The sequence below is a fragment of the Crocodylus siamensis genome, chromosome 1 (genome assembly GCF_052110815.1).
Source record: "Crocodylus siamensis isolate JL-2025a chromosome 1, ASM5211081v1, whole genome shotgun sequence".
Classification (NCBI taxonomy): Eukaryota; Metazoa; Chordata; order Crocodylia; family Crocodylidae; genus Crocodylus; species Crocodylus siamensis.
The window spans coordinates 196994235-197015705 of NC_143395.1; the positions used below are offsets into that span (position 1 = coordinate 196994235).

General features: G+C 45.9%; 1 protein-coding gene across 1 annotated transcript in view; it reads right to left on the reverse strand.

Annotated features, from left to right (window-relative positions):
- Window positions 1-406: 406 nt before the first annotated feature.
- The window catches only part of LOC149873850 (uncharacterized), a gene marked incomplete at its 5' end in the record, with an annotated part of 60080 nt that continues 39015 nt past the window's right edge, over window positions 407-21471 (reverse strand). Inside the window, 2 exons of the mRNA XM_090031559.1 lie at window positions 407-825; window positions 5534-5716. Coding sequence (XP_089887685.1) covers window positions 574-825; window positions 5534-5716 — 435 coding nt within the window. The remainder of the gene's footprint in view (window positions 826-5533; window positions 5717-21471) is intronic.

The following is a 21471-nucleotide window of genomic DNA, read 5'->3' on the forward strand; positions in this document are numbered from 1 at the left end:
GACTTCTAATAGGGCTTCCTGACAAAGGCTCCACTCTGAGTAGGATATGTGTTAGGCTTCCAGCCAGGATACAGCAGGAGTTCAGGGGCCAGGACCAGTCAGTGCAGTCGCCCCTGACTGCCTCTTTAAAACCATGTCACGCTTATGTGACAACTGCTTCTCTGTGCTTGTTTGAACTGTCCCTCCCAATTAGTGGTAATAAGTGACTCTGTAAAGATGAGCAAACATAGTGCATTCATTAGCCCTCCCCAGCCCCCTCCACCCCCCGTCCTTCCTGGTCAATCAGTCCCAGAAAATCCCTAGAGCACAACTCAGTTAATACTTGGAGGGAGCTAAATGCATCTTGTTTGGAGTGAACAAGTACTGGAAAAAGGCAAATTAATGACAAGTCATTTGAAGAGTTTGCCTGAAATTATTTTATTCTGTCCATCCGCTGACGAATTGATTATTCTCTGTGTGGAAATATGTCTGAATCAATAAGCTAAAGCTAAGAGCAAGAAAGGCATGCTCCAACCCCATTTATTTAATCCACTGGTTTTGAGGAATGGCACATAATTTACAGGCTTGGACTCACTAAGCTTTTTCAGAGCGAGCGCTAATGATAAGTTCTGGGAAACCTGTGCGACCATCCATCTCCCGGGTGAAATGCAGGCTTTTGCATTCGCCGATCACTATTTCAGCTGTAGTGAAGACTTCCAAGTCACTGAGAACATGCCCTCCGACAGTGTGACCATCCTCATCTGACAGGCATATATGGAGGTGAGGCACTTTGTTCAGGGTACCGACCAAGGAAACAATTTCAAACCTCTTGTTTAGATGAATAATCTTGAAAACAAAACCACAATTGAAATCAGTAGAAATGAAAGTTGGCTGCTAGGAACAGATACATGAGTGAATTCACATTCCAGTACCTAACCCCATTTTTTCTAAAGGCAATGCAACATGGCTGACAACCAATCTCTCTGGAATAACATGAAAGGAAGTGTGAGATTATCAAAAGTGCCTACTTAGCTTAGATGCCTAAAAACATTTTCAAAAAGGGTGTTGACATTTCAGGCTCAGGATATCTCTCATAACTTTCAGGTGCATAAGTAGTGCTCATGAAAGATGCCTAACTGTGGGCTGGAGAGGACATCTCTCTCCACTTGGGATTCTCAGCTGTGAGCCCTCTCCTGGAATAAGGTGCTTATAATGGAACTGATGCCTCCCCAGAGGTCTGGGCATTTTCTAGTGACCTATTTCCTACTCTGGCTCATCACAGTGCTGCCACATCCTCACTGGCCACGCCTTGTTGTTGATTAATATACATTTAGGATGCAGCCCCCAACCTACCAGAGTGACACCTTAGGTGCATCATTCAGCCCTGCTCATTGTTGGGCCACCTCTGGCCATGTCTGTAACGTGCTGAACCCTTGCAGGGTATCTTGCCTTAGCTGGGCTCTCTGTCCTCATATTCGCCCCCCCTCTTGGGTCCACAGTCTCTGCCTTAAATCAACTAAACCAAATGGGCAGTGATTTCCCCAGGTGCCAGTAGTGGTCTCTCTACTCCTCATTAAAGCCACACCAGGCCTCATGACTAACACAAACAAAGCTATTAATTTAATAAAAATAAAATGTCTAGCCGCTGCCCCCACCCAGAGTGTATGTATAACACAACCAAACCCCGTGCTAGCTGGCTACCCCAGGCTGGCTCCTCAAGGCTACCTTGATGTCTGCAGCTTGCGGTTCATTGTTCCTTTCCCCCTCCTGATAGGGTGCAGGGGTTTCAAACTGCTGTTTATCTGGATTTCAGCTCTGCAATCTGCCACTCTGCAGCCCACAGCCTGCAACCTGTACTCCTCTGGGTAACAAGGACTAGGAGCCCCTGTTCCAGTGCCTAAGTCAGGTTAACCTCATCTCATGAAAAAAAAAAAAAAAAAATCACACACACTACACACTCCATTATAGCCAATAGTATACTGAGAGTAAGGTACCTATGCACTTCTGAAAATCTCACCAGGCACCTATTTGTATGGCTAGTTACTTCAAACCCCTTGTCCTTAAGAGCCAATAATTTTCAAGCAAATGTAGCCTAAGGGCTAAACTCTCAAAGGCCTTCAGTGTCTAACTCCCACAGATTCCAACTGATTCCTGAATCAAGTGGCTACTTTGGAAAATTTTAACTCAAAGAACTTAAGAAGCCTCAAGCTGGGCATCCAAAAATGGAGGTACCCAAATTTGCCATTCCCTTTTTGGAAAAGCTCTTCAATGCTTCTGCAAGAAGCTCTACTTTTATATATTCGAAGCACGTGAAATACTTGTCCAAGAAAAAGCACTTAGGCCCAGATCTCAGAGCACAGGGATGGGGTGAAAGGAAGGGTCTAGGTAAGCAGCCTACTAACTATATTGCTGGGGCGGGCGGTGGTGAGGCATGACTGGAAGGGTTTGTGGATCCAACAAGTGTGTAAGCATTTTAGTAGGCACAGCTGCTGGCTTTGAGAACATAGCTCATACTGTTTAAGCTACAGTAACAATTGGGCAGGTCACAACTGGGAAAGCTAAAGGTCTGAGTGAATGTGCAGGATGCTAATGCTAGCAAGCAGTCCAATTAGCTGTATTCATCATAACAGAAAATATTTACTGAGCATTCAAATTCAACCCTCAGAGCATGGGCGACTTGGGACAGGACAGGACTATGCTTCGCTCTGACCTGCTATCTTAACTGGGACTCCTCCTCAAAAGACTGAAAACTATACCTGGCATAATTCCAGCCTACTCTCGACTTCAGAATTCACAATCACAAAATGCTGCCCAGTGACAGAATTCAAGAGTGCCTCGCAAATGTCACTGAGCTCCTGGAAGTCTCATAACACCTCTTTGTGGCAGGGAAAGATTGCAGTTCACACGCAGAGAAAGAGAGGCATCAAGATGTGGCTTAATCAAGGTCACACAGGCACTGTGAAGGCATGAACAAATGTGTCCAGCTCTCATCTGCCTATTGCAATAAGGTTATATTTCCTCAGTGGTGTAGCCCTCTCCACTCTGATCTCAATTTCTGGGGACTTTGTTGGATGGAAATTAGTGCCAAAGTCATTTGCAATGTTCTCCTTTGTAACTTCTCATTAATCCTCCCAAAGAACCCCAGTTTTTCCAAGCATTAATCCATCATTTGTCAAGAAGCATCATTGCAGCAGTCATGTGCTGTGGTGGGATGAATTGGATTCCCTTTGAGGACCAATGTCACCATGTAATCATCAAAAGAATAACAGTTTAGGACTAGAGGACTCCCTTCCTGCCCTCACAGCCTCTGTAGCACTGCTAGACAGTCTTGACCAGGCCATAGCCAGAGTGGCGATACAGAGAACTACCAGTAAAATACCAACCTGTCAGTTTTTAATGTCTTTGTAAACAGCTTCTATTGCAACTGTGACTCAGATGGTGACAAGGGAGCACTCTGACAGCCAGCTCAAAGACTGAGTTTTTCATCCTTCATGACTCACAGGACTCCTTTTAATTTGTCTGGCAGCCAAGGAATATTTCAGCCAAATGCAAAAGATCCTGTGCGGTAAATGTGAACTCCCAGGGAAAACTCATTGTCTTGGGATAGTTTGTTGCTACCCAGTGACATTATGTGCCCATGACAGCATGTACACTCATACACAAGCAAGCATGCATATACATCCCTTAAACACACGCACATGTATGCACACACACCCCTGCCTACATACACACATGAATGCATACACAGTGGTTACATTTTCAAAACCAAACAATGACTTGGAGGGATCTGGTTTCTGGGTGCTCAGCCTGAGACCCCTGAAAGGGGATTGCTTATCAAAGGTAGGTACCCAGCACCTTCTGAAAAACAAGCCCCCTTTAACAACTACCAAGTCGGTCCCCTGGGACCCCAAATCACTTGTTTCAGTTGAGAACATAGGCTTTGCAGTGTTTTCATATCACTAAGAAGAAGGTGATATTATGCAGACATAGCTACATGTCTTAGAAATAATTCACAGCTGTTGTGAATCCACATCTTGTGTATGTGGATTCAAGAGACGGGAAATTATTATCAATTAAAAATAATAATAATCTGACTCAACAGCATGGTTTAAAATTCTTTTTTTGGTAAAAAAGAACCTTCCCCTAGCAGATCACTCTTCCCTCCAAAAAACCCCAAACCAAAAACCCAGGATATAAAAACCTAGTAAAAGCAACATATCTAAAAAAAAAAAGAATAGATCATTTGGGCTGTCTTCTCTCTACAAATAAAACACTGAGAGGCCCTGGGCAAATCACTTCTTTTTTTCCATGCCTCAGTTTTCCCTCCAGGTATTTTCCTATTAGGCTGTAAACTCTCCAGGGCAGAACCTATTTCTGTGAAGTGTCTGTACAACACCTAGCCCAATATGGCCCAGATCTCAACTGGGGCCTCTACACACTGCTGTAATAACAATAAAAAGAACAACAATTTCAGTTTCCCATTGACTTCAATTGACTGCAGATCACCCCTAAGTGAAGCAGCATACATTATATGACTGTAATCCTCTAGGCCCAGTCTCAGGAATCTCCCACTGGTTGCATTTCCTTCACCTTTGGGTCGCCAGAACTGGCAGAGAAAGAGTCTACATTCTGCAGCCCTTGTGGCTGATGGGTACTTCTGAATAGAGGTAGAGCAGGAACTTGAGAAAGGCAAGTTTCAGACACCAAGACAGTCAACTTCTCTACCCATTAACAGGAATCCATCTTACTGTTTATGCAAGCCTGTTAAGGGACACCCATACCTAGGGTCACAATATCCCCAAATACAGTGTTAGTACCATTAAATTTAACTACCAGTGGGTTCATATACATGTACAATTAATGCAAAGCAATAAACTCTGGAACAATTAATTCTGGAGTTTATTGCTATTTGCACGTGCCTGGGATCACAGCAAATTGAGCCGGGTCGGAGCAGCCCCAGGTGGCAGGGGCCTGGGGGGTCAGACTGCCAGTCTGGGTCTGGTCCCCCTAGCATAAAGTGCTGCAGAGGGGCTGGATGGGGCATGAAAGTGCTTCAGTATAGGACTAACTGGCAGGAAGCCCATGCCCTTAAGCACCCAGGGTGGCATCTACACGTGCGCTGCTGTAGAATTTTTTACTCTGCAGCAGGACTGCAGAGTAAATTAGTTTACTCCAGCTTAATAGGGGCACACATGTAGACACTGAGATGTTTACTGAGCAGCTAATTAGTCTAATGCACAATAAATGTCTCATGTAGATGTGCCCGGTTTAATTGAAGACAATAAAACAGGTATAGTGAAATTATAGCGTATGTGTTCCTGTGGCTAAATTTCGAACAGATCAGGTTATCTGCTCTCATTTCTTCACTTTAGGCCACTTCCTCAGCTGGTATAAACCACTGAAGAGATCTCTGCCAGCTCCATCCTGCTGTGCATTTATCCCTTCTACTTTATCATGAGATAATTAGGAAGCCAGAACACATCCCCAGAACACTCTGTATATGCACCATTTTATCTATATGCATGGCTGCAACATCACTAGACATATCAGGTACCTGATTAGTATTCGAAGCAGTGGCATTTGCCAGTCTCAGCGTTGCTTTGGTGATGCTGCCCACACAAGTCATGACAAATGGAGCTTTTAGCTGCTTATCCTCCACAAATTTTAACAAAGAGGTGATGATTTCCTCTCCTGGTCCCAAACGCAGGGCATAAACTGAAAGTTCACTAGGTCCAGCCTGTGTAAAAGAGAAGTTTACAGTGGTAACAGCTAGTACTTGACTTGTTTAATAAATCTGCCCCTTATGATCTAATTTCAGGGGGCTTGAGAACAGATCTTAATATGTTACTAAATCCATTGTTACTACATGTTTTTAGAGCAAAAATGAGAGAAAGCTAATCCTGCATTATGAAAGACATGTTATGTATATCACCTGCAGGCCCCAATATGTTATACACTTTCCAAACACATTTGTGTTATGCACTTTTCAGACACTGCCCAAGAGATGGAAATGGCAATAAACAAGACAGCCAAAGGGTGGAAGGAAGGAATTACTATCACTCCCATATTACAGCTAAGAAACTGAGGCATGGAGACAGTAAGTGACTTACCAGTGCAATAGAGGGAGTCCCTGGAAAAAGCCAAGACTTGACATAAGGCCTTGAGTGCCAGCCCAGTTTCTTAAGTGAAAAACAACCTTCCTTTCATACACACACCTACTTTGGTGCTCAGTACTTCTAGAGCTGCTCCTGCCTGGTACTGGGTCTGCAGCTTGGGCAGTCTCATGACCCTGCTCTCAGGTGCAATGGATTAGGTCAGGATTGCCTCGAGCACATGGGTACAGCATCAAAATACAGTCAGAAACACTATGTGACCTCTGTATCTGTTGCCCATGGCAAACTTACCTCTCCAGCTCTGGCTGTTGCTTAGAATGAAAGGGCTTAAGGAAAAAGCCTAGAAGGCTAGAGGAAGATATTTCAGTGGGAAATAATAATCAGACCCACAGGGGAAGTGAACTAGAATGGTGCTTAAAAGGCTGCGTGAAGCTTTGGTCCCTGATTCAATTTGGCAGAGATCTGAGCCAATTCAGTGGCCAAATGTCCAAATCCAAATCGAATCAGAGGACCCTTTAATCTCTCCAAATCAAATTGGAACCCTCTGAATCGATTCAGAAAGTTCTGGCAATTCAGACATAGACACAGCTTTAAATCATTTTTCTACATACCTCAAGGTACCAGGTGGCTTGTGAAAGCTGCAATGCTGGGGCGCATTGAGCTTCCCACAGAAGTGCAGGGGGGTCCCCAGAGCACTCAGCCAGCAGACCCAGAAGTGGACCAGAAGCACTTCCAGTCCAATTCCTGGTCCACCAGGGAGCACACAGGGCTCCCCGCTCCTCCCCATGCCCCCCCTTGCTTGGCAACTGATGCCTCCTGGGTTTGGGGGGGGATTGGAGCACCCTGCAGCCAATCGTTGAGCTGGGTGGGCACGGAGGGGCCCCCCCGAGTGCTCATTGGCAGACCCAGAAGTGGACTGGAAGTACTTCTGGTCCACTTCTGGGTTCGCCACAGAGCATGTGTGAGACCCCTCCTGCACTCCTGTGGGATGCTCCAGGAGCCCCAGCATTGCAGCATTCATAAGCCATGCCTGGTACCTCAAGGTATGTAAAAAAAAATCATTTAAAAAACTCTGCCTATGTCCAAATCGCTGATTCTCCGAATCAGCATCGAATCTTCAGATTTGGATTCAGCTGAATCAAATCAGGGACAGTGATCCGAATCAATGAATCATATCACTGTCACCGATTCAGGCTGAATCTGAATTGAATAGGGCCCATTTTGCACACCCCTGGTGCTCAAGCAATGCCCTGTGGGCCAGATCCAGGCCATGATGGGCCCCATGTCATCCAGCTCACTGAGCTGCCCCAGGTCTGAAAATTTGGCAGTAGGAGAGTGCCAGCAGTGTTAATCACTGTCAGAGTCCAGAGCTGCAACAATTAATGCTGCCACTGCTGCCTTGACACTGCAGTGTCCTGAATTTCACAATGTCCCATATGGTCACCCGACCTATGTGTCACTGGCAGGCAGGGTCACTCTGCAGCTGGATCCAGGACAAGGCCTGTGCTGGCGCACAGGATTTCACCCACAGACTGACCCCTCATACTGATTCTGCACTGCATGAGGCCTGTGGTGCATGGGATCTGGCCCATGGACATGTGTTCTCCCTAGGGAGGAAGTCTCATAGTGAAATTATGTATCCTTAGAGGTACTGTACTGTTCAGAGCTGACCTAGAGGATTTAGCCATCCCACTGCCATTGAAATAGGTGTATACTGCATGGCTCAACTCCCTTGAAAAGCCCACCCTTGGGCTTTCATTTACTTGGGATTATTTAGTTCACTTTACCTTTGGCTTATGCTTGCAATTTGCTAGACACCCACATGAAGGAGCAAAACTTAAGCCCCTAGACTTTAGTTCAGATCAGGAAGGAGTCCTGCTTCCTCTATACCAGGTGAGTTCAGGGGACAGAACACTGGCTCCCTGCCCTGCACTAGCTGGCTAGTACTTGTAGAGCAGCAGAAAGAAGTGCCATATTTTACTGCTGAACGACAGAGGCAAAGTACTACCTGCCCAAAGAAAGGAGGAACTAAGAAGAAAATAGTCTGATATAATGTTTTAATTGGAAATATTTAATTGGAAATATTATGGGGATGCTCCAGTCCATCATCCAGCCCACCGATTATTACCCCATGGTCCTTGTCCATGTGGGTACTAACGATGCGGCCAGGAGAGCCCCTGATCGCCTGATGGAGGACTACCATGCTCTGGGAGGCGTGCTGAGGGAGATGGGCGCACAGGCGGTCTTCTCTTCCATCCTGCCAGTGAGCGGACGCGGCAGACGTCACGAGATGTGCATTGCGGAGACCAACTGGAGGCTACAGGAATGGTGCTTCGAGGCGGGCTTTGGCTTCCTCAGCCATGACCGGCACATCGTGATGAGAGACATGCTGGGATGGGATGGGCTCCACCTTTCCCCTAAAGGTAAGCGTGTGTTCTCTTCCAGGTTGGTGAACCTCCTTCGGCGGGCTTTAAACTAGGCTCGTCGGGGGAGGGGGAAGATGAGGGCGGAGGAGACGATGAACTACCAGGCCCAGCAACAGCCAGCGAGCCCAGACCAATGGTCAAAAGGGAGAAACAGGTAAGCGATGGGGGACGGGGCATTGCTGAGACTAGGGGGTCAGTGGGCACAACCGTTGAAGGCCTCAAATGCCTCTGCACGAATGCTCGAAGTATGGGGAAGAAGCAGGAGGAACTCGCCCTCCTCCTAGCTGTCACCAGCCCTGACATAGTAGGGATCACAGAAACGTGGTGGGACTCATCGCATGACTGGGCGGTGAGTGTCAAGGGCTATAGGCTATACAGGAAGGACAGGATAGGAAGGAAAGGTGGAGGAGTAGCACTCTACATCAAGGAGGAATATACTTCCTCGTTAATTAGCAAGGGGGTAGAGGGGGGGCACTCTGAGGTGCTCTGGGTTAGAGTAAAAGGCAGTCCAGGGGAGAGAGACTTAACGGTGGGAGTCTACTATAGACCTCCCAACCAGGGAGAAGAGCTCGACCAGGAATTCTTAGGTCAGCTTACAGAGGCAGTGAGAGCTAAGGATGTGGTCATCATGGGGGACCTGAACTTCCCAGACATCTGCTGGGAGGAGCAGTCAGCCAAGTCTGATCGCTCACGTCGGTTCTTAGCCAGAGTGCAGGACCTCCATCTAACCCAGGAGGTGCACAGTCCCACCAGGGGAGATGCCTTGTTGGACCTGGTGCTGGCCATGGGTGATGACCTGGTGAGGGGGCTGCGGGTGATGGGCCACCTGGGAGACAGTGATCATCGCTTGCTGGAATTCACCATCCAGCGTAAGGTGGCAAAGAGCTGCAGCAAGGCAACAGCCCTAGACTTTAGGAGGGCTGACTTCAACAAGCTAAGGAGGATCGTTGGGGAAGCGCTGAGGACCCAGAGGGGAAGGGAATCGGATGTCGAAGGTGAGTGGTTGCTCCTTAAGGAGACGATCCTCCATGCCCAAAGGGAGGTAATCCCAACAAGGGTCAAAGGGAGCAGGAGGGCACATAAACCCCCATGGCTCACTAAGAGCATCCGGGAATGTCTCCTTGCTAAAAGGGAGGCATATACCCAATGGAGAGATGGGGTCATCGCCAAGAAGGACTATGTTATAGTCGCCCGAGGATGTAGGGGGGCAGTCAGGAGGGCCAAGGCAGAGTTGGAGATAGGACTAGCTTCCCGGATTAAGGACAATAAGAAGTCCTTCTTCAAATACATAGGGGGTAAAAAGAGGGTCCCGGGTAATGTGGGGCCCCTGCAGGACACGATGGGCAACTTAGTCATCACGCCAGATGACAAAGCTAACATATTTAACGATTTCTTTGCCTCTGTCTTCCTAAGTAGGGACCAGTTCAGCCACCTCCCTGCTGGGCCCCCCTCGGGCCCCGAGAGAGACACGCCTGGGCCAAGGGTTAGCGAGGAGTTAGTTAGGGTACTTCTGGAGAGGCTGGACGTGTTCAAGTCCGCTGGTCCGGACGATCTTCACCCTAGGGTTCTACAGGAACTGGCTGAGGTCATTGCGGGACCCCTGGCACGGCTCTATGAGCACTCGTGGTGCTCTGGCGAGGTGCCGGAGGACTGGAAGAGGGCCAATGTGGTCCCTATCTTCAAAAAGGGAAAAAAAGAGGACCCGGGAAATTACAGGCCAGTTAGTCTTACCTCAATCCCGGGTAAGCTCTTTGAAAAAATTATCCTGGCACACATCCAGGAGGGCCTTGCGTGGGAATGCATGCTCAGGGGCAACCAACATGGGTTCATCAGTGGCAGGTCTTGTCAGACCAACCTGGTGGCCTTTTACGATCAGGTCACCAAATCATTAGACGCAGGGGTTGCTGTGGATGTAGTCTTTTTGGACTTCCGGAAGGCTTTCGACACTGTCTCTCACCCTGTCCTCATCAAAAAGCTGGGAGACTGTGGTGTCGATGCCCACACGGTCAAATGGGTCGCCAACTGGTTGGAGGGCCGCACCCAGAGGGTGGTAGTGGATGGGTTCTTCTCGACCTGGAAGGACGTGGGCAGTGGGGTTCCGCAGGGCTCGGTCCTCGGGCCCGCACTGTTCAACATCTTCATCAGTGACTTGGATGAGGGGGTAGAAAGCACCCTGTTCAAGTTTGCTGATGACACTAAGATGTGGGGGGATGTGGGTGCACTAGAAGGGTGCAATAGGCTACAAACTGACCTTGACAGGTTGCAACGGTGGGCGGATCAGAATAGGATGGGGTTTAACACTGATAAGTGCAAGGTGTTGCACATGGGGAGGAAGAACCGGCACCACACTTACAGGTTGGGGAACTCCCCTCTTGCCAGCACAGAGACGGAAAAGGATCTTGGAGTCGTCATTGACTCCACGATGAACATGGGCCGGCAGTGTGGGGAGGCAGTCAAGAAGGCCAACCGTACCCTGTCATGCATCCACAGATGCATCTCGAGCAGGTCCAGGGAGGTGATCCTCCCCCTCTATGCGGCACTGGTCAGGCCGCAGCTGGAGTACTGCGTCCAGTTCTGGGCGCCACACTTCAAGAGGGACGTGGACAATATGGAAAGAGTTCAGAGGAGGGCCACTCGTATGATCAGGGGTCAGCAGGGCAGGCCTTATGAGGATAGGCTACGGGACCTGAACCTGTTTAGCCTCCACAAGAGAAGGTTAAGGGGGGACCTTGTGGCCTGCTACAAACTGGTCAGGGGGGATCAGCAAGTATTGGGGGAGTCCCTGTTCCCCCGTGCGCTGCCAGGAGTGACCAGGAATAACGGTCACAAACTGGCGGAGGGTAAGTTTAGATTAGATATTAGGAGGCGCTACTTCACAGTCAGGGCGGCTAGGGCCTGGAACCAGCTTCCAGGGGAAGTGGTGCAGGCTCCTAGCCTGGGGATTTTTAAAAGGAAGTTAGATGAGCACCTTGCCGGGGTCATCTGACCCCGGTGCTCTTTCCTGCTAAGGCAGGGGGTCGGACTAGATGATCTACCTAGGTCCCTTCCGACTCTAGCTACTATGAAACTATGAAACTATTATCATTTTGTTTTAAATGATAACAAAAATTTCCATGAAAAAAGGTACAATTTTGGCTAAACCGTGTAGAAACATTTCTGCTAAAACCTAAATATTTGTCACTATTCAGATACTGAAACCCCTCACATTTTCAAGTATTCCTTCTTTCAACAAAAATCTAAAATGTTTGGAAGAAAAACATGTTTACAGAAATAAAATCTTTTTCTGTTTTCACTGATATTCTTCACAAGTAGGAAAATAAAATTCCTAATCAGCCCCAGTTTCTTGTCACAGTGATACTTGCCACTAATCCAGGAACAGTGCAGATCTTCCATCAATTCTTGTTCTGGGCTGTATCTAGCCTTTTTATCTGTTGCATTTTGCATGGTATTAAAGACAAAGGGTGGGGAGACTAGGATTATAAAGTGAAAAACAGTGGAGCAGGGACACTGCTTTCTTTCCTTGCCTCCCTTCCATATTAACAGGCACAAATCCCCATATGTGGCAGCAATGTAAACTAGTTTTATTACTCAATAAAATATTTGAAACAAAATAAATGGTTTTGTCAAACACTATATCTCCTCAAATAATAATGTACCAGTTTACTAAGAAAAACAACTAACATTCATATTCTAGCTGAGAGTTTTATTTTCACTCCCAGAGGATAGCAAAACAGGCATTGCAATTTTGAATTCAAATACTGTATAAGAATACAGTAACTATAGTTCTCAGAGGGTTTGAGCAAATGCCAGCAAAACAAACCCCAAATCAAATTTATTAGCTGGTGGAGATCTCTAACAATTTTACACAGTGACTGATAAAGCCATCTGGGATTTCCTTTCAACATTAAGTGATTTACAGCCCCTACAGAAACTTCATTGTCCATTATAATATATAAAGAGTTTCTCAATATCAAGTAATGTTAAAACAGCAGCAATTTGCTTGTTTATTATTTTCAGTGTATATGTTTTGCTTTCATCTGAGAGGCTTACCAGGAATTCTAATATCTAGAGTCCTGCAGAGAGCTATAAAGAGACAAAGTGAAAATTAATTAAGAATTGCAGCCTGTGTTTTTAAAGAACTATCTAAACTTCAGTTGTAAGCTTGAGACGCTCACTTGTACTGTAAGAAGGTTTGCAGGAAATGATACTTATCTTCTTCCCCATTAGGATGAGCCAGCAATTGGCTCACTGCTGGAGGAGGCACAAAAAAGGAGTCCTTGCTTCGAAGAACTTGCTATATATGGATGTGCCCAACACCCACTGAAATCAATGAGTGTTTTCAAAGTGTACAAGATCAGGTTCTTTTTATACCATCATGGTTTATGTTCCACCTTTGGGGAAAAACATTAATTTACAGTCAATCTGCTTTTATATGCATCTGTTCAAGAGGGATATGATCAGAAATGTTTTTAAAATTGGGGGGGGTTAAAAGTCTTTAAAAATGAATATGAGGAATGTTGACAGGTTGTGCTCTGCGTAAAGGTCAGTACCACAAACCACGAGGTTAGAAACTTTGCACCTTATGTTGTCCAACAGGCAATGGTCCAAGAGTTACAATGCTAGCCTAGGCCTGAGCTGGGCTGCTCTGTCAGAGACTTTCTGTATAACTTTGGACTTGGTGTTTTGGACCAGGTCTACATGGTGCTCCAGGCAGGCTGCCTCCTAAACCAGAGCCCACATTCACCCAGTACTTTGGGTAAGCTAATTAGCACTGCAGTGACCGGCTAATTAGCTTTCCCATGCTAACTAGCCTGCTTGCTGTTTGCACTACTTCCAATTTAGGTGACGTCTGCCTGGAGCAGCACAGCATGCTTCAAGTTGTTGCTGCCGAATATGTGAAATTTACTGGGTAGACATGGCTTTTGTTCCTTAGGTTTCTATCTGTAAAAAGGAAATAACAGCATTTCTTTACCTCACACTGCACTGGGGTGACTGGGATGATGGGGTCATTTAAGTACCTAAACCAGACAGCTGCATCTGTAAACTATACTGGTAAGTCTGCAAAACTATGAAACCTGAATTTAAAAAAACCCAAAAGATCCTCCAGGGATATCCTAAAGAAATGCTGGGAATAAGGCAAGCAGTTTGTGAATTTCCAAATAATTATTGCATTTATATTCCAAATGCATTTATATTCCTACAATAAAAAAATGTGGGGTAACAAGTATCTAAAATCAATAAGGGACAGTGGAGTGGCCATATTAGTTACAGAGAATTGCCATTCATCCTTTGTTCAAGGGCTTCCATATTATTTATATCTATCAGTGACCATATGCTTGAAATGTCGGGAGTGTGCCCTGGGAGAGTGGAGTATGAATGAAATGACAAAAATCTTGCTCCTTCTCACTGATGAGCCTCACTATAATCAGCACAATTTAGGAAAGTCTTTGACCAGCCCTAACATATCCAATAAGACCAAAGACAGAAGGAGTTACAAGAACAGAGTGACAGTCAGCTAGACTTCTACTACTCTGACCTACATCAGTCATGGGTTTAGTACACAGCTCACAGCAGAGCCTGACTCTTTAGGTTAGCCAGAGGCAGAAGCTGGAAGCAAAATTGCATTTGCAGACTAGAGCTTGCCTAGTTTGTTTTACACAGGATTGAAGTAGTTTTTATAGTTAAAAAATAGAAACAAAAGTGAACAAATCACTCCCTAATTGCCAGAGATGTCATATACTTTTAAAGCTATGTCATTTGCATTTTATTCATTAGACTGTATTTTTGCATTTAATCAATTGTTGTGGTTTCCTAAGCCCCAAATGATAGAGCATCTTTTGATTGTTCCCCATTGCATCTAATATATTGCACAAAACTGCAGGATAGGGATCTTCATTTCAATTAAGGGAAAGCTGATCATTAGCTAACTAATAAGGACCAATTATCTGTCACAACTATTTCCTAATTAAATTCAAAACTGAGATTTCTAACCCAGATGGTCAGTGATGCTACAGATTTGTTTAAATTTGGTATCACAGTAACAAACTACTAATTAGGGTTTGTAAATATGTTAATTCCCTCATGACTGAGTTCTTAGTAATGCATACAACCAGTTTATTAAAGCACTAATTGTGGCTGGCTTTACTTGGGCCTAACACATAATCCACTTATCACATACTAGTACTAACTCATTTTGAAGGGATTATGAATGAAATCATAAATGAGGTCTCCAGTTTAATTCATGAGCGTTGCTAATAAACATGTGACGTCACAGCATGACAATCTTCTGACTCCTTTATATGTAAGCAAGTAGTTCTATGGCAATTTTGGTCATTTGTTCTATAAAAGGTGTTTAAACAAATTTATCAAGGCTAAATCCTGACTGAGTTGAGAGCTCTGTCCTTGTATAAAGCAAAAATGAGTGACAAGGCAGCGTGGTCCCAGGGAACCAGGCTTCTGTTTCTTTATTGCTTACCTGCCTGTGACATGATTCAAGACAAAACACTTTAGCTCAGCTCCTCTAACATATTTCTTTAGGTGCTTAATTTCTATTGAAGGCAAGCACCCAAATATCTGGGCATTCCCCTCTAATCTATTCAGATTGTTAGCAGTGTACACTGAACATTCATTTCAGGTGGGCCAGCAAGCATTGCCATGGTATACACGGAGAACAATAACAAAGGGAATTTCTGAGGACATAACCCCATATTGCTTCCCAATAGGATGAAGTAACCTCCATGGCTGCTATTGAGGGAGAATTAGACAGCACATCCACTGGCCATATACTTGCACAGTTTCACTCCTGGTTCCACAAAGATTTTTATTTGGTTGCAACTCCAGTTCTCTGGTGGCAGTGTGGCAAACAACAGGAGAGCTGTTGTTTAAATCTTTATGCAGAGACAATTCTGGGAACAGAGAAGCTACCAGGTAACCCAGAATTAGTGTTTCAGATGAGATTTCTGCAAGAGAGGATTGCCTGCATGGTATTTGAAATCATCTCTGTTCAGGGACATTGTTCATGCATGTGTGTGTATATATGTGTCAAAAAAGTCACACAAAGAAATTACAAAAGCTCCAGTTCATGAATTTTTCCTCCATTGGGAAGTTGACCTGTGAGTTCCTATCATCTGTTCTCACATGGCAGAAGGGCAACACTATTCCAAATGTTACTTTTTGGGGGGCTGTGTGACTTAGTTGTTTCTTAAGAGAAGATGGAGACTTCCACTAGAAGATGAACCTACTTCCATAAAGACAGCATGTTCTTGCTACCTGATAGCTGGGTGTAGAGGCCTTCACAGAATAAGATTTTATCACAGTGTAGGCTTTTATGGGCAAATTTTTGCAATTCAACATCATCAGTGCTTCTGGCAATCAGGTTGACTGGGAAGACAGACAGTTGAATAGGGAAAATAAACTAATTTCTTTTCTTCACCATTTGATTTGCCGAGCTCAAGATTTAGGCCCCTTACTGGAGTTGCTTTTATTGCTAGGGTCTTTAGTAGCCACATTTCATAGCTGGAAAAGAGCCCCCCAGTTCCTAGTGATGTCACTTGAGTGCCTTCTATCTCTATTGCATTTGCTTGCATTGGTTCTCCTTCAATAGCAAATTTCTAATGGTGCAATTGGGCAGAAAGACATGTTACATGGGACTCTGTACTGTGTTGGCAACCTTCTCTGCAATATTTTCAGGCAAGAGTGCAGGGAACAGGCTAGTGTGGCCAAAGCAGGGTTGGCCAATCCACAGTACATGTGCCACAAGTGGTGCAGGCAGCTGCTGTGTGTGGCATGTGAGCCCCAGCTGCTCAGAAAAGAGAGGCATTGCAATGAGGAGAAAGAGCTTCAGCCCCTGAATGCATGGAGCAGAGTGGGGGCAGGGTGTTGCTGTGAGAGGAGATGTTAGGTGGCATTGCCAAGAGCCAAGTTACCTCTTCCCTGTTTCTGGGGTGCAACTTAACTTGTGGCATGCTTGCCAAAAAGGTTGGTCATTACTGAGCTAATGGGACATCTGTTTCTGTAGCCAGTGGCGCATGAGGGAGTGATGAGTCCGACATCACCTCCAGGTGCCTCTGACAGTCCAGCCTGCATGATTGATCACATACAAAACTTCTCTTATACTCTGACTACATAGTGATCTCAGACACCTTGAGCTGGCTCCTCCATTAGGATCAAACAAAGTAGCCCATTCCCTCCACTGAAGGCAATGGAGATGTGCCAATTTACATCAGCTAAGGACCTGATCATCTAATTTTTTTAACCAAGGAGAAGAGAAAGAATTCTTCCCTCTTGACTCAGGATTCACACAGTATACACCACGGCTCCCATTCACTTAGGTGCACGTGCCCCTCCAAAGGCTCACTGAATTTGATTTCACTGAAACACTCATTATAAGAACTGAAGAATATTAATCTGCAATATACTACTGTTATAATGTGCCGGCTGAAAGAACCTTAACGGTAATAGCTCTATCGAGTGCCTGTAAAGTAGGGAATAAATGACAGATAACTGTGAATTGCAAGGTTATGTAAACATTGAGGGGTTTTAGAAAAAATCCTATTAAACCATAAGAGAAAAGCATGGATGGTTTGTCACATCAGTAAGACCCAAGAATGCATTAATAAATAGAATAATAGATAATGAACCATGAAGTACAAGGCTAAACTATCACTCTATTGTGAGGATCCGGTGACAATATAAACAATGAAGGAAGGGGGGTAGGGGGAAGCTTCATTGGTTTGTCACCAGAACCTTGTACTGCATCTTTTATTACCTATATTTAATGAATCCTTGCCACCTCCCAGAGCTTTTCTTCTCCCCAGTCTCCCATTCTCTCTCCTCATGCTCTTAAATTCCCATGCTGCTCTTCTTCACTGTGACTTCCTATGTTAAAGTTAAATAACATGAAAAACCAACACCACTCATCATATTTATTAAACTATGCACAAACATTAAAGGTTTAGGCATATACATATACATACATTGCTTTTCTAAGATCCTTGTTCAACATTAATTTTGGGTGGCTCCTGGAGCTCTTAAGCCCTGGATTGACCATACTTTAGCAACACTTGTTATGCGGCTCAAAGTTAAACCACTCCACAGCAGGATTAGCTCTTGAACCACATAACCCAACTTCTGTTCCATTAAGGTTTGGCCACTCCCCACAGATGTGCTCCTCAAGCTGAAGGTGTCACTGCAAACTAGCACTAAGCCAATCAACATTTGTGTGGCTCACACTGTAACGTGTAACAAGGCCCTAACTGACCTTAACAGGTTCTAAAACACAGTAAATGCAACCAGAGGTCTCAAAACCATTTAAAGCAATACTACCCTGCTCCAATACATGGTAGACTTAAGCAGAGGCTATATTTTGCCTGTAAAAAGGTATGGTTTCAACACTGAGATAGTAATCTTGATGTAAAATCCTAGCTGGGACAAGACACTGTTGTTTTTACTTCAGTGTAGCTAGTTAAGATAAGGCACAAACAGAGGATAGCCTATTGATCTCAACTCACTATACTGAGCTGAGACCCCCTGCTTGTCTTTTCTCCATTAGGACATTACATTAAGATAGCCATCACAGTGTAAAAAAATAACTATTTTTTGCAGCAAAAACAAAGATTGTGTTTGGGACTTCATCATACCGGATCACAGGATAAGAGACTGTTCTTGCTTTAATTCACTCACCATTTAAATAGCCAAAACTGACAAAAGATAATAGAAAAAAAGCATTATGAGCCCCATTTTGCACAGAGGGAACTGTGGCACAAAGATACAAAGGCCCAAATCCTCAAACTCCCATTGAGATCAAAGTTCACACGAGAAGTTGGCAACAGGGTGGGAACTGATCCCAGTCCCAGTGGTCAACTGGGAAACTGATCATTAAATAACAGCTAATCACTATTACCGTTCTTACTGAAAAAAAAGAATGACTTGTAAGTAGCCATGAAGAACCATGACTGTTCCATGTTTGTTTATTCCTAACAAAAAAAAAGAATGGTGAATAAAAAAGATTTTTTTTCAAGCTGCAGTCTGTAACTTCTATTGCTTCCTCCTCCCTGTTCCAGCTATACATGGAGGGGGTTTCACCTGAATTCATGGGAAAAACTTTGTAGCACTTCTCCCTAGAGTCCCTGTGGCAGGGCACTGTTTGTGCCTGCCACTTTAAGGGCCTGGAGCTGGCAGCTGCCAGGTGCCTGATGAGGGCAGCCATTTTGAATCTGAGGCTGCCCTCATCAGGCCCTGCCAGGGGCCCACCGTGAGGAATGCCCAAGAGCTGAAGACCTGGGGTTCTGACTGGCCTGGAGGTGAGCCAGGGCCAGTGAGCCGAAGGTCCTGGTGGGGGGATCACACCCGAAGGGGAAGCAGCTCAGGGAGCTATGTTGCCTGGTATGAAGGAGGAAGAGACCGCCTGATGAGAGGAACCCAGGTAGGGGTTCAACAGTAGGATTCTGGGTCCCACTGTGGGGGCCGGTGATGTTAAGAACTATAGATGCCATCAGCGAGGCTTGGGCTGTGGTGTAGGCGGGGAAAGGAGATGCAGATAGGGCCCCTTGGCATTGGGGCAGGAAATGGGCAGTCTCCCATTTAATTAACATCTATTAATTAATTATACCAACAAGGCGTGGTGGGTGAGAATGCAGCCAGTTAGCCCAAGAACAGGTGGGTGGGCCACACTGAGATTGGCCCTGAGCAGGCCCCCCTATTACAGTCCCAATAGCTGCTTACAGTTTCCAGCAATATTATCATGCCAAACAGGCCGTTGTGCAAGATCTCTTTGCAAGGATTTAAGTGTAGCAGAATTTAATGCAGATGATGCCCCTTTTGCTACATGTCAGGGCTGAGTGTCTCAGAAGGACTTGGTTAATTTCCTTCTCAGATTCTCAGGCCAGCATGCTATAGCCCTGACATGCCAAACTGGCATTTCATAAGGCCCCTCTGTCTACAAGCTCCTGACCATGACCAGTCATTATGGTGGCGGAGGGCAGTACTATTCCATCTGGGATCACACTTCATGCAGTGAGGAGAGCTGTGTTCAGCAGACTCTGGAGGTAAGTGGAAATCAGATAAGTTTGCCACTCTTTCTTCATCCTTTCAACATCCAGCTTCTATCAAAATCCTTGGACACTCAAGTGGTTGTTGACTTAATGTAGTAATGAGGTGTGCCCTCAAGTGAGGCTATTTCAGTGCCCCTTCAGTTTCTCCTAGAGGAGATACAAGAGGAAAAGTATTTCCCCCTCTAATCCTTGTTGGTTGTAACAGCTCATCAAACCTCAGGGCACAAGCCTGTGCCCAAAAAGGCATTTCCACAGGGTACACTCTATGCAGGCAATATCACCACCATTAGCCATGTCCAAACCACTTTGGGACAACTTACCTTACTCTGATAATAAAGCTATTATATTCAGTTTCTCATATGATGCACGCATCAAGGCATCTGAACTCTTGAGACGACTATTTCATAGTTTCATAGTAGTTTCATAGTAGCTAGAGTCGGAAGGGACCTAGGTAGATCATCTAGTCCGACCCCCTGCCTTGGCAGGAAAGAGCACCGGGGTCAGATGACCCCGGCAAGGTGCTCATCTAACTTCCTTTTAAAAATCCCCAGGCTAGGAGCCTGCACCACTTCCCCTGGAAGCTGGTTCCAGGCCCTAGCCGCCCTGACTGTGAAGTAGCGCCTCCTAATATCTAATCTAAACTTACCCTCCGCCAGCTTGTGACCGTTATTCCTGGTCACTTCTGGCAGCGCACGGGGGAACAGGGACTCCCCCAATACCTGCTGATCCCCCCTGACCAGTTTGTAGCAGGCCACAAGGTCCCCCCTTAACCTTCTCTTGTGGAGGCTAAACAGGTTCAGGTCCCGTAGCCTATCCTCATAAGGCTTGCCCTGCTGACCCTTGATCATACGAGTGGCCCTCCTCTGAACTCTTTCCATATCGTCCACGTCCCTCTTGAAGTGTGGCGCCCAGAACTGGACGCAGTACTCCAGCTGCGGCCTGACCAGTGCCGCATAGAGGGGGAGGATCACCTCCCTGGACCTGCTCGAGATGCATCTGTGGATGCATGACAGGGTACGGTTGGCCTTCTTGACTGCCTCCCCACACTGCCGGCCCATGTTCATCGTGGAGTCAATGACGACTCCAAGATCCTTTTCCGTCTCCGTGCTGGCAAGAGGGGAGTTCCCTAACCTGTAAGTGTGGTGCCGGTTCTTCCTCCCCATGTGCAACACCTTGCACTTATCAGTGTTAAACCCCATCCTATTCTGATCCGCCCACCGTTGCAACCTGTCAAGGTCAGCTTGTAGCCTATTGCACCCTTCTAGTGCACCCACATCCCCCCACATCTTAGTGTCATCAGCAAACTTGAACAGGGTGCTTTCTACCCCCTCATCCAAGTCACTGATGAAGATGTTGAACAGTGCGGGCCCGAGGACCAAGCCCTGCGGAACCCCACTGCCCACGTCCTTCCAGGTCGAGAAGAACCCATCCACTACCACCCTCTGGGTGCGGCCCTCCAACCAGTTGGCGACCCATTTGACCGTGTGGGCATCGACACCACAGTCTCCCAGCTTTTTGATGAGGACAGGGTGAGAGACAGTGTCGAAAGCCTTCCGGAAGTCCAGAAAGACTACATCCACAGCAACCCCTGCGTCTAATGATTTGGTGACCTGATCGTAAAAGGCCACCAGGTTGGTCTGACAAGACCTGCCACTGATGAACCCATGTTGGTTGCCCCTGAGCATACATTCCCCCGCAAGGCCCTCCTGGATGTGTGCCAGGATAATTTTTTCAAAGAGCTTACCCGGGATTGAGGTAAGACTAACTGGCCTGTAATTTCCCGGGTCCTCTTTTTTTCCCTTTTTCCTTTCTGGCTGATGAAGAACCATCCCGCATCTGATGATTCTGGCCTAACCTATACTTTTTCATTTGGGAAATTTCTTGGCATTATGCAAACAAGCA